We start from the raw sequence: 17,278 nt of genomic DNA on the forward strand, positions 1-17,278 counted from the left end.
ACAAATCCATATTATTTTTGTTAAATTCTTTATTCTTTAGTGTCTGTTCTAACTGTACGTTTTATTCATGAAATATTTTAGCAGCTTGTGAAGTGTAATGGAAGTATTGTCAAAGTTATACTCACGTTATGCAGAACAGAGTGGTCATTCTGTGAAGGTAGTTGGGGTCACTGGCCTTGGGCAAGTACATTGTCAAAGCTATACTCACGTTAATGCAGAACAGGGTGGTCATTCTGTGATGGTAGTTGGGGTCACTGGCCATGGGCAAGTACATTGTCAAAGCTATACTCACGTTAATGCAGAACAGGGTGGTCATTCTGTGATGGTAGTTGGGGTCACTGGCCATTGCAAGTACATTGTCAAAGCTATACTCACGTTAATGCAGAACAGGGTGGTCATTCTGTGAAGGTAGTTGGGGTCACTGGCCATGGGCAAGTACATTGTCAAAGCTATACTCACGTTAATGCAGAACAGGGTGGTCATTCTGTGATGGTAGTTGGGGTCACTGGCTATGGGCAAGTACATTGTCAAAGCTATATTCACGTTAATGCAGAACAGGGTGGTCATTCTGTGAAGGTAGTTGGGGTCACTGGCAATGGGCAAGTACATTGTCAAAGCTATACTCACGTTAATGCAGAAGAGGGTGGTCATTCTGTGATGGTAGTTGGGGTCACTGGCCATGGCAAGTACTTTCGGCACAATGGTGGATTCTGCCCAGTCTTTGCCAAACTTCTCCACCAACTTGGTCAAGTTGTTGGTCGCGGCCTCGCGAATGGCGTACACTGCAAGACAGCATTGACAGGTCAAGAAATGATCTGATCGCTGTTACTACTTGATTTTCAAATATGTACCTTGCTGATAAAATACAAAGTTCCGAAATGAAATGCTCGTACCACCTTCTTCAAAGTGTCAACCTGTTCCATACCAAGTTACACACAGTGGAGGAAATTATGCACTTGGAAAGTAGCATTTTAATATACTTATTTATCATTGATTATTTATTGAGATACAGCGTGGAACAGGCCCTTCTTGCCCTGCGAGCCACCCCCGATTAACCCTAGCCTAATTACAGGACAATTTACAATGTCCAGTTAACCTACCAACCAGTAGGTCTCTGGGAGGAAACAGGAGCACCCGGAGGAAACCCACGCAGTCAAGCTGAGAACGTACAAACTCCTCACAGGTGGCAGTGGGAATCGAACCCAATTGCAAAGTGTTGCGCTAACCAGACGCCACTGTGTTGCCCCATTAGATACTTAAAAAATACTTCGAATAGATTACCATTATTTATTACTTAGTAGTCTGATTGGTCATTGTAAACTGTCCTGTGATGAGGCGAGGGTTAAATCGGCCGGTTGCTGGGCAGTGCGTCTCGTTGGGCCTGTTCCATGCTATTCTCGAATAATTAAATAAATAAATGTATCGGTCAAAGTCAAGTCTGTTTCTTGTTGCCATGTGTACAAGAGTACGACAAGATTGCTTGCAGCAGTAATAACTGGGGGGGAGGGGGGCGCCGGTGTTTGAACTATGATGGTATTGGACATTGGGCAGGAACCTGGGAGTAAAAACTGGGATGAACACACTCAGAAACACACAATTGAAATGTGGAAGTCATTTTGGGCTTCACTTGGATGAGGCTCTGCAGAGTTTTGTCCCACTGAGACAGGGAAAGAACAGAAGGGTGAAGGAGCCATGCTTGACAAGAGATGTGCAACAGCTAGTCTAGAAGCGTAGGATGCAAAGATCAGCCTGGGCTCCAGAGGGTTACAATGTGGCCAGGGAGGGAGTGAAGAATGGACTTCGGAGAACTAGGAGGGGCCACGAGAAGGACTTGGCGAGTTGGATTCAGAAGAACAAACTTGAAGAACAGGAGGATGGCCAGAGTGAGAGTCTGGGCCGGCCAGAGCTAAAAGAGGCAAAATGTTTGGAGTCAGTGGACTTTGGGGGAGATCCGCAATGAATACTTTTCTTTAGTAATCACCAGTGAGAGGGACCTTGATGCTTGCGAGAGCAGTGATATGCTGCAACATGTTGACATTGAGAAAGAGGATGTTCTGGAATTTTGAAAAGCCCTAGGATAGATAAGTCCCCGGGGCCAGATGTGATATACCCCAGGGTTACTACGGGAAGCAAGGGAAGAGATTGCTGCACCTTTAGTGACGATCTGGGCATCCTCACTGGCCAGTCCTCACCGGAGGAAGTACCAGATGATTGGAAGTTGGCAAATGTTATTTTCTTGTTCAAGAAAGAGAGTAGGGATGACCCTGGGAATTATAGACCAGTCAGTTTTACTTCACCAGTGGGCAAATTACAGGAGAAGATTCCTACAGACAGGATTTACAAGAAGCATAGTCTGATTCGGGAGAGTCAGCATGGCTTTGTGAGGGGCATGTCGTGTCTTGAGCCTGACCCAATCCTTTGAGGATGTGACAAAGCACGATGAAGGATTTTTGGTTAGGCACCTGGTAGGGTCACTCAGCATCATGGAAGCACCAGTAAGATGACATGGACAACTTTGAAGGACTTTCGTTCAACAAAAGTAACGATTCATCAAGGCTATACTCACCGCGATCCACCAGCCACGTCATGCACAAGGAGTTCAACTTCTCATCAAAAAACTCCACTCCCTAAACAGGTTTTGACAAAAGAAAGAATGTTGATAAAATAACCCCTTGAATTTCTAGTAGAACATGCCAACTTGCCACATTTGCATTCTAGCCGTCTTCACCTTTCGCTACTTACCAGTACAGTTTGCTAACTCCTTTGAGCCAATGGTGAAGGGGTCACACAAGAAAGACTGGCAACGTGCTCTAATAAACTGCACAAAACTGGATTGTGCCGTGGCAGAAGGCTACACAGAAGATACCCTATCTAAGGTACTTACATCTAGTATTTTGACTATCCTTAATTAATTTCTTTGTGTCAATACCAGGACTATGATCCATGAAAAATAGGAAAAATCTTAAAAGTGTCCGATGGTTTAATGCAGACAGTAAGAACGTTACTAACCACTATCGGTGGCGTAGCAGTTGGCGTGACACTATTGCAGCTTGGGAATTCTGATGTCACCTGTAAGGAGCCAGTAAATTTTCCCTGCGGAACGCGCGGGTTTCCTCTCACAATCCAAAGACGCACCAGTTCGGAGGTTAATTCATCACTGTTACCTGTCCCTGTTTAGGCTAGGGTTGGATCAGAGATTGCTGGGCAGCACGGTTCAAAGGGCGGGAAGGGCCTTATTCCTCAGTGTACCTTTAAATAAATAACCCAGTGAATCCTATGCTACCACATCCACAGCAGGATGTTATTTCAACTTCACGATTTAAACGTAATTATGCATGTGCTGGATTATTTAGATTACAGATCCCACACTCCTGACCCGCACAGTATCTCTCTTCGACATGACAGTGCACCATTCTACATTCACGTCTCCCATGTGGTTAATACATTCCACTTTCTACATTCAGTCACTGGGAACAAGTTAGCCTTTGCATAATTCTCAGGTTACCTTGCTTCATATCCAGCACAGCTAATAATTCCCAGGGTAACCACGTGGCTGAGTAGTCCAACCACAAGCTCTGCCCGTGACTCTGACTCAGACCTTGACAACTCTTTACCATAGAAAGTACAGCACAGAAACAGGCCCTTTGGCCCTTCTTGGATGTGCCAAACCATTTTCTGCCTAGTCCCACTGACCTGCACAAGGACCATATCCCTCCATACACCTCCCATCCATGTATCTGTCCAATTTATTCTTAAATATTAAAAAAGAACCCATATTTACCACCTCGTCTGGCAGCTCATTCCATACTCTCACCACTGTCTGTGTGAAGAAGCCCCCACCAATGTTCCCTTTAAACATTACCCCCCCCTCACCTTTAACCCATGTCCTCTGGTTTTTTTCTCCCCTTGCCTCAGTGGAAAAAGCCTGCTTGCATTCACTCTATCTATACCCATCATAATTTTATATACCTCTATCAAATCTCCCCTCGTTCTTCTACGCTCCAGGGAATAGTCCTAACCTATTCAACCTTTCTCTGTAACTGAGTTTCTCAAGTCCCGGCAACATCCTTGTAAACCTTCTCTGCACTCTTTCAACCTTATTTATATCCTTCCTGTAATTTGGTGACCAAAACTGAACACAATATTCCAGATTCGGCCTCACCAATGCCTTATACAACCTCATCATAACATTCCAGCTCTTATACTCAATACTTTGATTAATAAAGGCCAATGTACCAAAAGCTCTCTTTACGACCCTATCTACCTGTGACACTACTTTTAGGGAATTTTCTATCTGTATTCCCAGATCCCTCTGTTCCACTGCACTCCTCAGTGCCTTACTATTAACCCTGTATGTTCTACCTTGGTTTGTCCTTCCAACATGCAATACCTCACACTTGTCTGTATTAAACTCCATCTGCCATTTTTCAGCCCATTTTTCCAGCTGGTCCAAGTCCCTCTGCAGGCTCTGGAAACCTTCCTCACTGTCTACTACACCTCCAATCTTTGTGTCATCAGCAAATTTGCTGATCCAATTTACCACATTATCATCCAGATCATTGATATAGATGACAAATAACAATGGACCCAGCACTGATCCCTGTGGCACACCACTAGTCACAGGCCTCCACTCAGAGAAGCTATTCTCTACTACCACTCTTTGGCTTCTTCCATTGAGCCAATGTCTAATCCAATTTACCACCTCTCGATGTATACCTAGCAATTGAATTTTCCTAACTAACCTCCATGCGGGACCTTGTCAAAGGCCTTACTGAAGAAAATCTACTTTGTGTTTGCACACCGAAACTGAGAGCGATTTGCTTCCTTAAAACCAAATACATACTAAATCCGGTATGATACAGGAGAGCTTAAGTAAGCGACAGAGAGTTATAAAATTAGTCAGCTCCATCGTGTGCTCCAGCCTCCATATTATCCAGGACATCTTCAAGGAGCGGTGCCTCAAAAAGACACTGTCCATCATTAAGGGCCCCACCAGCCTCTTCTCATTGCTACTACCAGAAAGGAGGGACAATTTGTCTGAAGACACACTCACTGATTCAGGAACAGCTTCCTCCCCTTTGCCATACGATTTTTGAGTGGACACCGTACCCATGAACACTACCTCAGTACTCCTGCTAGTTACCGACACAGAGGAGGAATCTACAACAACCAGTTTACAACCAGCACGTCTTTGGGATGGAGGAGGAAATCGGAGCACCTGGCAGAAACAGAGATGAGGAGTGATTTCTTCAGCCAGAGGGTGGTGAATCTGTGGAATTTTTTTCCATGAACAACCGTGGAGGCCAAGATATTGGGTATAATTAAAATGGAGGCTGACAGGCTCTTCATTAATCAGGGTGTGAAAGGATATGTGGAGAAGGCAGGAGAATAGGGTTGAGAGGGATCACAAATCAGCCATGGTGGAATGTTGGAGCAGACTCAATGGGCTGAATGGACTAATTCTGCTCTCAAGGTCATTTGCTTCCAAACAATTGGTTTATTGATCATTACAGAATATCTCTCTGGTGCTTCCCTCTGCCTTCCCCTTTTCCCAATCAAAGATTCAAAGGTTCACTTATTTTTCTTCAAACATCTCTTTATTGCTTTTACAGAATGAAAAGTAAACACATTCGATCATCCATAGGTTTGAAAGTGCAACAAGGTTAAAGAAAAAGGGAAAAATAAAATACATCAGAAATAAAAGGAAAAACAACGCACAAAAAAAGCAAACACCCGGCCATTAAAAACAAGCTGTCAATTCAATTTGTTACTTTCATCATCCCAAATATTGTTCTCCAGAAACTTGTAGAAAATATCCCAAATTTCCCGACATTTGCCAAGTTTGTTTTTCTGTGATGTAGTTGATCTTTTCTAGAGCAAGATACGAAGTCACTCCTTTCAGCCATTGTGAAAGTCCACTGGTTGTGGGTTTCTTCCATGAATAGGCTATGCAACGTCTGGCTTTCAAAAAACAAATATTAAGCAGAGACCTTGCACTTTTGGAGGTTACAAAGTCCTTTGGATAAATGTTCAGAATACATAATTTAGGATCAAGGAGCACCTTTTTTCCAATAATCTGACTAATCAAATCCAGCACCTTCTTCCAGAAGCAGATTATCTGGGGGCACTCGCACATACAATGGAACAGAGACCCCTTTTAGTGATTACATTTAAAGCATGTGTCTGGAATGTTGGGGTTAAAGTGACGAAACCTGACTGGAGTAATGTACTGTCTGGTTATCCGCTTAGAATGAGTGTTCACTGACTGGGTTTGAACGAAGGAACAAGCTTCTGACCACTCTTTTTCTGACAGATTCTCATGCAAATCAGTTCTCCATGCTTGTAGCATGTTGTTTGATGACTCTTTGCATTTACTTGCAAACAATTTGTATGCAGCCCCCCGGTAAGCCTCAGACTCGCTCAGCTCGCTTTCGTCTAGGGGGAGCAGCTTTCAGCCCCGCCAAACGGGGAGATCAAGTTTGTGTGGATGCTGTGTGATGTACCCCACACCGCCAATTAACAGACAGTACGCCATATGCCATTAAATGATTACACTTTATAAGTATTTCTTGCTGATGGGTTAGTAGAAACAAATAGAATAAAGGTGCCAAGTCAGTAACTATCAGTTCGGTGCACACTCGTTGGAGCTCTTACAGAACCGGGTCCCCCTTCCTCCAATCAATGTCCTCTGAACTCCGCCAACCCACGAATGGGACCACCCTCGGTGATCCACCAAACACTCCACACGAGTCTGTCCTCGCCTCCTATCCTCGCTGAAGACCCTGGGCCTCGGACTCCCGCTCGGGGTCCGTGCCGTTGCCCAGCTTACGGCATCTCTCTCCTCGCGTCTCCTCTCTCTGTCCCCATCACGCCTTCTGCCCAAAGCCCACGAAAAAGAATAGCTTACAGACACACAAGAAAGAATACCATCTATCCCAATTGGTTAGCAAATGAATACAATTCCTGTATCAGTAATTATAACCCAAACAAGCTGCTCTAGAGAACCACTGTCTCAGCAGTTAATAGTACAGAGAAGCCATTTTATTAGCCTTAGCAAGTAACATAAAAGAAGAAACCCTTACATGTATAATTCAGACACTTGTCCCCTAGCTTCAGATAATTTCAGAGTGATGTCTTCTAGGGTAAATAAAGGAGGGAGCTTCAAACTGTAACTTTGCCTGGACATAATAAAACTTTGCAACTAAAGGCATTTAAAAAAGTGTTTTGTTGGAATTCCATATGTGGCCTTGAGTTCTTCAAAAGACATAAATGAATTGCCATTATAAAGACCAGACACCTTAGCTATGCCTCGGGGCGGCCAAGTTTTAAAACTAGGATCCGCTCTGCCGGGCTGGAGCTATCATTACCAAAGATAGGAGTAAACTGGGATAACTGTGATGTCTCACCCATTTCCGCAAGAGCATCGTGCCAAATCATTATTGTATTTTTTAAGAAAGGGATTTTAGATTGTGTGACCAGGTTTTTCTTATTTGCTGAATACATATATAGTTCTAGAGGGATATTGATCAACTGGGATTCCATTGAGACCCAAGGAGGGGAGTGATCCTTAACAAAATAAAACATTCCTGCTCTAATTTGGGCCGCCCAGAAATACCATATAAGATTTGGTAGCTGTAAGCCACCTCTATCATACGGCAGATATAACAGGGAAAGCCTGAGTCTTGGACATCTATTATTCCAGATGAAATTAGAAAAACATTTCTTTAATAAATAAAAGAAAGAGTAAATAAGTACATAGGGATTGGATAATTATGTCTGCGGGCAGGAGCAAGCATGAACAAATTAGGATATAAACACCTGCAATGGTTGATACTTAGGCTTACATACAACATTTTGGACCAGTGGAAATGGTCCAGAAGGGTTATATGGAAACTATTATTACCATTTTTCTTAACAACTAATTCCATTACTTAGCCTAATTGGTTAGATTTACCACAGTACATAATTATCTATTTAAATGTTTATTTTCCTTTTATATCATCTCAATGTGCACTTAAGAATGTATAAATAATTGTAGTTTTATACATATAAAAAAATGGAAAAGGTTATATGTGTGAAAAAAGTACATGATATTTGTGAATTCCTTATCCAAATAAAAATAAAATAAAAAAAAAATAAATAAAAGAAAGATGATGGAGGAGAAAGTGGGATAGATTGGAAAAGGTACAGGAACTTCAGTAAAATTGACATTTTTAGAACGTTTATGCGTCCAATCAAATTTATGAGCAATTTCGTCCATCTGTTTGTAAGTTGAGTAACTGAGTCTGTGAGAGGGTTATAATTAGTTGGGATAATTTTACCAATAGTAGGAGTAATTTTAACACCCAAATAGGTAAACCCTGTTCTGACAAAATTACGTCATCCATGTACAGGGCTATGCGATGTTCTACATCTCCTATAGTTATTCCTGCTATGTTAGCCTGTTTTCAAATTGCCATAGCAAGTGGCGCAATGGCCAGGATAAACAGGAGGGGAGATCCCTGTCTTGTTCCCCGTTGGAGTTTAAAAGATGCCGAAAAAAGCAGGTTAGTTAAAACTTCAGCCTGTGGGTTAGAATACAGAAGCTGTATCTTAGAAATTTTCCCCCTATTCCACTCCACTCTGTCGAAGGCTTTCTCGGCATCCAATGACAGAATAGCGCTATCAGAGCTTCCAGATTTTTCATAAAGTATATTAAGCACTCTTCGAATGTTGTGGAAGCCCTGCCTTCCCTTACAAACCCATTTTGGTCAGGGTGGACCATTTTTGGCAAGGGTGGCTCCAGCCTCCTAACTAATCCCTTACAGAGAATTTTGAGATCATTGTTCAGATGTGAGATTGACCTATAAGATCCACAAAGGGATGGTGGTTTTCCAGGTTTTAACAGTAGTGTGATTGCTGCCATAATAAGAGAGGAGGGAAGGGATCCAGTGTCAAATGACTCCTGATACATATCAAGCAGAGGTGGTATTAGTTTAGTCTTAAAGATTTTATATATTTCAATCGGAATTTCCATTGGGCCCAGGAGTTTTCCCTCCCTTCATGTTAGTTATAGCTGCAGACAATTCTTTAGCCTCTAAGTTAAACTCCAGTGAGGTCAAGGACGTTTCATCTCGGGGTATAAATTGTAACAAGTCGAGAAATTCCTTTTGTATTTGTGGAGCGGAATCTGAATATTCTGAGCTGTACAGATCTTGGTAAAATCTCAAAAAGATATTGTTTATTTCCTCTGCGACAACCGTTGTCACCCCCTCATCTGATTGTATGGAGTTTATTGCCCTTTCTGTTTGTGTCTGTTTGATGTGCAGGCCAAACGTTCACTTATTATCATGTACAACTCTGAGATTTGTCTTCCCCAGATAGCCATGAAACAAAGAAAAAACATGAAAGTCATTGAATGGCATCCTGATCATCAGCCCCCCCCCAAAACCACCCCTCCCTCCACACAGAAAATGGAACAGCAACAACCCCAGCCCACCCCCCACACAAAAACTAACAGAACATTTTACCCCGAAACACCCTCCCCTCGCACAACAAAATGAAAAGAAACAGACAATATAAAAACAGAATATAAAATCCCTAAGTCTGACAAAGTCCGCAGTCCTTAAACAGGGGTCTAAACCTGATTGTCTAAACCAGAGGTTTCCACCCCTACTTGGTTAATGGTCAATTAAAAAAAAGGTTGGGAGCCCCGAGTCTAAAGTAAGACTACCCATGTCAGTGGGCTACAAGTATAATTGTTACTATCGCACATTTGCTTCTGGTGCAAAAGGAAAGAAGATGTTCAAAGTTATTTCCGTCTTTAAACTAAAGTATCAATTTGATATGGGCAATCATTTCCATTCTGCAAATCATCCATATGGAAGCATTGCTAATAGACTATAAAAACATTTTAGAATAAACCACCCACCAGCAGCCCTGCAAGCAGAGGCATGTACTCGATTATCGCAAGGCGCACTCTCCATTTGGCATCTTCTGCTAATTCTACAATGGCTGGCAGGAGAGACTGTGCTAACTGGTGAATTCCAACAACTTCATTCACGCAGTCCAGATTGGAGATAATGTTCAAACGGACCTCAGGGCACTAGGAAGGAAAGGCAATTTTCTGAGTACAGCAAAGGTGAAAAACATTCATACTGCGAACGCTGTCTGACAAACACACTGGCGCTCCCCAGACTCTCTGCTTTCAAAGTATCATCTTGGACATTTATGAAATATTAATCCCACAAAAGAAATATGAATGCCACTTTCACACTTACAGTACTTAGGCACATGCACATCTAGCCAGGGTGCCAAAGACTTTTGCACAGAACTGTACTTGCCAACGTGCAGCGGAGAGCAAGTTTGTAAAACGAAAAGAATAAGGCGATGAAGAAAACAGAATATAAAAACCCTAAATCTGAAAAAGTCCACAGTCCATAAACACAAATGCAGAACCACGATATCATCCTACGCTATCACCGACATTCACCAAAAGAGGGGGACAGGGACACAACTCCCCTCTCCCTGCCCCCTTCCCACTCTCAGTCCACATCAGAGACCCATATCAGACATCTGCGAGGTTTATCATCACTCACAGATGTCAAGAAATTTGATTTTTTTTTGCGGCAGCAGCAGCACAGTGCAGTATATAAGAATTACTACAGGACCGTGCAAAACTCAGACACCCTAGCTATATACACCAGCCTAAGACTTTTGCACAGTACTATACATTATGGTCCAAGTTATGGTCACACGAGCAGTATGCCAGAAATTCGAGAGTCAGTTAGCAGAAGTGAGTGCAGTTGCTTTTATTAAGGAGAAGGTGCTTGGGAAGCTGAAAGTTTTGAAGGTAGTCAAGTCACCTGGACTAGATGGGCTACACCGCAGGGTTCTGAAAGAGGCAGCTGTAGAGATTGGGGAGGCATTAGTAATAATCTTTCAAGAGTCATTAGAATCTGGAATGGTTCCAGAGGACTGGAAATTTCCAAATGTCACTTCACTCTGAAGGGAGGGAGGCAAAAGACATGAAACTATAGGCCCTTCAGCCTGACTTCAGTGGTTGGGAAAATGTTGGGAGTCCATTATTAAGGACGAGGCTCCCAGTACTTGGAGGTGCATGGTTTCCTTAAGGGGAAATTACAGGCAGGATAGAGAAAGGAGGGTCAGTGGATGTTGTTTACTTGGAGTTTGACAAGATGCCGCACATGAGACTCCTTAACAAGTTAAGAGCCCATGGTATTACAGAAGATATCCTAGTAAAGATAGAAGATTGCCTGACTGACGGGAAGCAAAGAGTTGCAAATGAAAGGGGCCTTTTCTGGTTGACTGCAGGTGACCATTAGTGTTCCACAGGGGTCGGTATTGTGACCGTTTCTTTTCAAGCAGATGTCAATGATCTGGACAACGGAATTGATGGCTTGGTGGTCACATTTGTGGATGATACCAAGATAGGTGGAGGGGCAGAGAGTCTGTAGAAGGACTTGATAGATTGGGAGAATAGCAAGGCAGTGGCAGTTGGAATATACTGCACTGACCGAAAGTGTTTCTGGTAGGTAGGATTCCTCAGCCTTGGGCGGCAGCCCGCTTAGGAGAGGGAAAACCCTGATTTTAAACCTCCACTGCCTTGCAGTCATGCCCACCCATGGGAAAGGCTTTGGGGGTAAACCCCTAAGGCAGTTTGATGTTGTTTACAGCTTCACTCCGGCAACCTCTGCGATGACACTGGTGCCGAGCTGTATTGGCGCTTGCCCTTCCCTTCGACAACATGAGTGATGTGGAGAGGGGGAGCCTGCTGCATGGGAAGAGCCGGTCCTTCAAACCTTCCTGCCCAGGAGAGGACACAGTCCACCGGAGGCACAAACCCATCATCCCCGGGATCGAAGGGTGCCTACTACCAGAAACGTATGGCCATGCACTTTGGTAGAAGGAGTAAAGACATGTACTATTTTCCAAATGGGCAGAAAATTCAGAAATCAGACGTGCAAAGGCAATTGGGAGACCTCGTGCAGGGTTCCCTAAACGTTATCTTGCAGGCTGAGTTGGTGGTACGGAAAGAAAATGGAATGTTGGCATTCATTTTGAGAGGACTAGAAAAGATATAAGGGTAACGCTGAAGCTTTATAAGGCATTGGTCAGAACGCAGTTGGGGGTATAGTGAGCAGCTTTGGGCCCTTTATCTAAGATGTGCTGATATTAGAGAGGGTTCACGAGTATGATCCTGGGAATGAAACATACAGGAGGAGTGCTTGACGGCTCCGGCTCTGTCCTCGATGGAGTTCAGACGGGAAGGAAGAGGGGTGAATCTCATTGAAACTTATGGAATATTAAGAGGCCTAGAACAGAGAGGAGGTTTCCTGTGACCAGAGGGCACTGCCTCAGAATAGAGGGACGTCCATTTAGAACAGAGCTGAGAGGAAATTTCTTCAGGAAAGGGCGGTGGATCTGTGGAATCCATCAACGCTGAAGGCTGTGGAGGACGAGTCATTGGGTATACCTAACGTGGAGGGTGACAGGTTCTTGATTAGTCAGGGTGTTAAAGGTTACGGGGGAGAAGGCAGGAGAATGGGGCCGAGAGGGTAATAAGCCAGCCATGATGGAATGGCGAAGCAGACACGATGGGCTGAGTGGCCTAATTCTGTTCCTGAGTCTTAATTTATTGTCCGTTCACTCTCCCTGAGTGCAGGCGAGCTCCTCGGGAGGGCCATGGGAGGAAACAACGGTCATTTTGTGAAAAGCTGCATTTCACAAAAGAAAAACACTTGAATTTCTGCGTTTGAGAAATCTTTCTGCACCTTTGGCATAAATAGATGCAAGGTACTAATTACTATTAAATTATCCAACAGTTCAAATCATGATTCGGCAGGCTTTTTTCTTGATTTCATTTCAAACTAACAAATAATTCAAGGCTTGAATTAACAGCTGCCAATTTGAAGATGTACACTTTGAATCTGTCAGCTGTGCCTGGAAAATCGAGGCATTTCTGACATTTGGGGAATCTTTTCGGGTGTAGCACATGAAGGGAATCAAGTCTGCAGACATTGGAAATCCAGAGCAATTCACCCAAAACGCTGGAGGAACTCAGCAGCTCAGGCAGCATCTATGGGAATGAGTAAACAGTCGGTGTTTCAGGCCGAGGCCTTTTATCGGGACTGTAAAGGGAGGCAGAAGATGCTAGGATATAAAGGTGAGGAGAGGGGAAGGAGGCCAGCTGGAAGGTGTTAGGTGAAGACAGGTGGGTGGGAAAGGTCAATGGCTGGAGAAGAAAGAATCTGAGAGAGGAGAGGAGAAGAGAGTGGACCACAGGAGAGATGGAAGGAGGTGGGGACCCAGGGAGAAGTAATGGACAGGTGAGAAGTAAAAGCTCAGAGTGGGGAATTGAGGAAAGAGAGGAGAGGGGAGAGATTTTTTTTATATTTTTAAAAATAATCTTAATTCTGTAAAAATAATGAAAGAATGCAAATTTCCATATAAATTAAAAAATCCAGAATTTGCACATGCAACAGTTTTGTTTAAGTTCACGCCAAAATAAACAAGGAACTTGATGGATGGAGAAATAACAGCTCCATCACACCATTAACCGATTCATCTTTAATCCAATATGCACTCAGATTACAAACCAGCTCACATCACTGCTTCTAAAGAACGCACTGCACATTTGCTCTTATCTGAAGCTCTCAAACTAAAAGAACAGTTCGAGAGACTCCGGTGGAAGAAACAGTTGTTATTCCATTCATGATTCATAAAAGCATAAGAAATCGGAGCAGGAGTAGGCCATCCGGCCCATCAAGCCTGCCCCGCCATTCAGTAAGATCATGGCTGACCTGTCCATAAACTCAGCTTCATCTACCTGCCTTTTCCCCATAACCCTTAATTCCCCTACTATCTATCCTCTCCAGCCCTTTACCTTTCCCACCCATCACCTGCCTTCAACTCCCCTCCCCTACACACCAACCTTTCCCATCACCTGGTCTACCTATCACCTACCAGCTTGTACTCCCCCCATCCTCCCAACCTTCTTATTCTGGTGCCTTCCCCCTTCCTTTCCAGTCCTGACGAAGGGTGTCAGCCCAAGGGTTCATTCCCCTCCATAGATGCTGCCTGACCTGCTGAGTTCCTCCAGCATTGTGTGTGTGTGTATGTGTGTGTGCACGCGTGTGGCTGTGGATTGCCAGCATCTGCAGAATCTGTGATTATAACACTTTAGAATGCTGGACATCACCGCACAGCTCCAAGCAAACGGCAGTTACAATGTTTGTCAACAGGAAAGAAAGCAGATGAACATGGGCCAACTGCTGTCCCCTTCCAGGAATCGATATCAGTGAGAGTAAAAGCCTAGACACATCAGTCTGTGTTGCAACACGTCCCATTCTGGCACACTTATCCAGATACCTGTATCTTGTGGTGGAGCATGGACTGCTTGTCACCTTCAGCAGATGTACAAGTTCCAGAGATGACAACCAACTTTTTGATCGCCTAATGAACAATAAGCGACCTTTCCTCAGCACTCTGGACTTGACAACAGCTTCCAAACAGCACACAGAAGAAAGCTCTCCATTGGTGTTTGCCTGATTTCGGTAGGCTAATCAAATATTATCCACGATGGCCACCAGTCACGCAAGGGGTATGTTAAAGTTTGTACTTCATGATAAAATTACCTTATCTTTGAGCTGAGCCAAGACCAGGGGAAGCAGGTGCTCAACAGTGCTGTCCTTGCCCAGGATGGTGGACAAGCCCATAATAACAGAGGCCAGAGCTGACTTCACGTGTTGATTGGTGTCAGACACAAGTTCCTGGAAAAGAAACACAAAAAATGATCAAATGAAAACCCAGACAGGTATCTCAGTCAACACGCACAAAATGCTAGAGGAACTCAGCAGGCCAGGCAGCACCTACAGAAACGTCGACTGTACTGTTCCCCATAGAAGCTGCCTGGCCTGCTGAGTCCCTTCAGCATTTTGTGTGTGTTGCTCGGATTTCCAGCATCTGCAGATTTTCTCTTGTTTGTCATTAGATATCTCACTCATGATGCCATCCTGATCCACGTTCTTATGATCCACCTGGTCAGTCATGGATCATTCTTAAATAATTTCTTTTACAGTTTGATATTCTAGTTTATATAAATCATGGAACAGAACCGGCCCCATAACCCACAATGTTATACTTAAATTCCTAATCAAGTGGGCAATCTAATCTACACGATGTCCATATTCTTCCGTTTTCCTCACATTCGTGTGCTTATCTAAACGTCATTAAAAGTCCCCGATATATCTGCCTCTACCATCACTCCAGGCAGCCAACACCATGTTAAAAAACCAGCAACACACACAAGATGCTGGAGGAACTCAGCAGGCCAGGCAGCACCTATGGAGAAAAGGACAGTCGACATTTCAGTCCAAAACCCTTCGGCAGAACTCAGCCCTTTGGGAGAGGGGGAGGGAGCAGGAGAGGGGGATGGGGAGGGAGTGGGAGAGGGGGATGGGACAGGAGAGGAGAATGGGACGGGAGAGGGGGCAAGATGTGACTCGTGCTTGGACACTGAGCTTTTCCAGTTACAAGCAGTTCACACTGATAAATGGTGCCTGAATCCTCGTTTCAGACCCACCCAAAATACTGAGGGACTTTTTCCTGAAGTGAATGAGATGAGTTGCTACATTAATTTTAGATAGACTGTATAACCAGCCAAGAATTTGAGAAGGCATATTACCTTAACATACGGCAAGATGTGACATATTATGACAGTCTCCCTGCAATCTACTGGCAAGTTTTCACAGAAATCTGCAAGATAGAGTACTGCATGTTAGAGAGTTATTCTCAAACAAAACAATGGAGTCAGAGAAAAGTACAGCACAGAAATAGGCCCTTCAGCCCATCTATTCTGTGCCGATCCATTTAAATTGCCTACTCCCATCAACCTGCATCTGGACCATAGCCCTCAATACCACTACCATCTGCGTACCCATCCAAACTTCTCTTAAACGTTGAAATCGAGCTTGCACGCACCACTTGCGCTGGCAGCTCGTTCCACACTCTCACCACAATGATAAATCAATAAAGTTTAACAGATTAAGCAATTGCTGAAAAGCATCTGCCTTAATATTTGTATCTTCTCACAAGATAGTGGCAAGAGAAAACATACATTCTGAAGCACTATTTAAGTCGCACAAGGAAAAGCAAGGCCAGCACCTACAGTGTAAACATCAAGAGTCAGCACAGGTTCAATTTTGGTACATCTGTACATTTTCCCTGGAGTAAACCCCGAGGGAAAAATCCGGAGCCGGATTCTCCGAGGCAATCCTACGTTGAGTTCAACGCTGACTGGCAACTCCTGCGATGCCACTGGTACCAAACTGTATCGGTCTCTGCCGATCCTTCAGATTCATCAGATGTGTGGAGAGGGGGAGCCTGCTACATGGGCAACAGCTTACTCTCCATATCATACTGCCCTGGCTTACGTATCACGTAGACAGCTGCACGTAACATCCATGGTGGACCCTGACCAACGGAGGGCCTCGGGTTAGGCAGTCAGTGGTACAAACGTAAAGAACACCACTCACTCTTTTTCACAATCTCACAACCTTTCAAGACTCTGCACAAGCAATGAAGTGCACTTTGTAAGGAGCAGCCACCATCGAAACATGAAGTCAAGTGGCACACAATTCCTTTCCATTTGCTGTCATCCAGTTCTGGGATCAGATCAGGATGCCAAAGGGGAGGCATGCTGGCATGCTGTTCTCACTTGGAGAAGTGTCACCTGGATATGTGGTACCACATTAAATAGAGTCATAGAAAAGCACAGCGCAGAAAAGGCCCTTTGGCCCCTCTCGTCCATTCTGAACAATTCAAACTGTCTACTCCCATCTGCTTGCACCAGGTCCATAACACCACCACCACCCCCATATTCCTACTATCCATGTACCTATTCAAACTTCTCTTAAATATTGAAATCAAAACTGCATGGACCACTTGTGCTGGCAGCTCGTTCCACTCTCATGACCCTCTGTGTGAAGAAGTTTCCCCTCATGTTCCCCTTAAGCTTGTCACCTTTCACCCTTAACCCATGACCTCTGGTTGTAGTCCAACCCAATTTCAGTGGAAAAAACCTGCTTGCATTTATCCCATCCATACGCCCCCATAATATTGTACCTCCATCAAATCTCCTCTCAGTCTTCTGCATTCTGAAGAATACAGTCCTAACCTATTCAATCTTTCCTTCTAAGTCAGGTCCTCCAGACCAGGAAACATCCTTGTAAATTTTCTCTGCATTCTTTCAACCTTGTTTACATCTTTCACAGGAGTT

General features: G+C 44.0%; 1 protein-coding gene across 1 annotated transcript in view; it reads right to left on the bottom strand.

Moving 5' to 3' along the window:
• LOC140203642 (serine/threonine-protein phosphatase 2A 65 kDa regulatory subunit A beta isoform-like) overlaps positions 1 to 17,278 on the bottom strand; it is an 84,876-nt gene that overhangs the window by 52,428 nt on the left and 15,170 nt on the right. Inside the window, exons 9-13 of the mRNA XM_072269690.1 lie at positions 15,686 to 15,756; positions 14,637 to 14,771; positions 9,911 to 10,084; positions 2,567 to 2,627; positions 628 to 782 (exon numbers count right to left, since the gene is read on the bottom strand). Of these exons, the coding sequence (XP_072125791.1) occupies positions 628 to 782; positions 2,567 to 2,627; positions 9,911 to 10,084; positions 14,637 to 14,771; positions 15,686 to 15,756 (596 nt within the window). The remainder of the gene's footprint in view (positions 1 to 627; positions 783 to 2,566; positions 2,628 to 9,910; positions 10,085 to 14,636; positions 14,772 to 15,685; positions 15,757 to 17,278) is intronic.

Source organism: Mobula birostris, chromosome 10 (assembly GCF_030028105.1).
Source record: "Mobula birostris isolate sMobBir1 chromosome 10, sMobBir1.hap1, whole genome shotgun sequence".
Lineage (NCBI taxonomy): Eukaryota > Metazoa > Chordata > Chondrichthyes > Myliobatiformes > Myliobatidae > Mobula > Mobula birostris.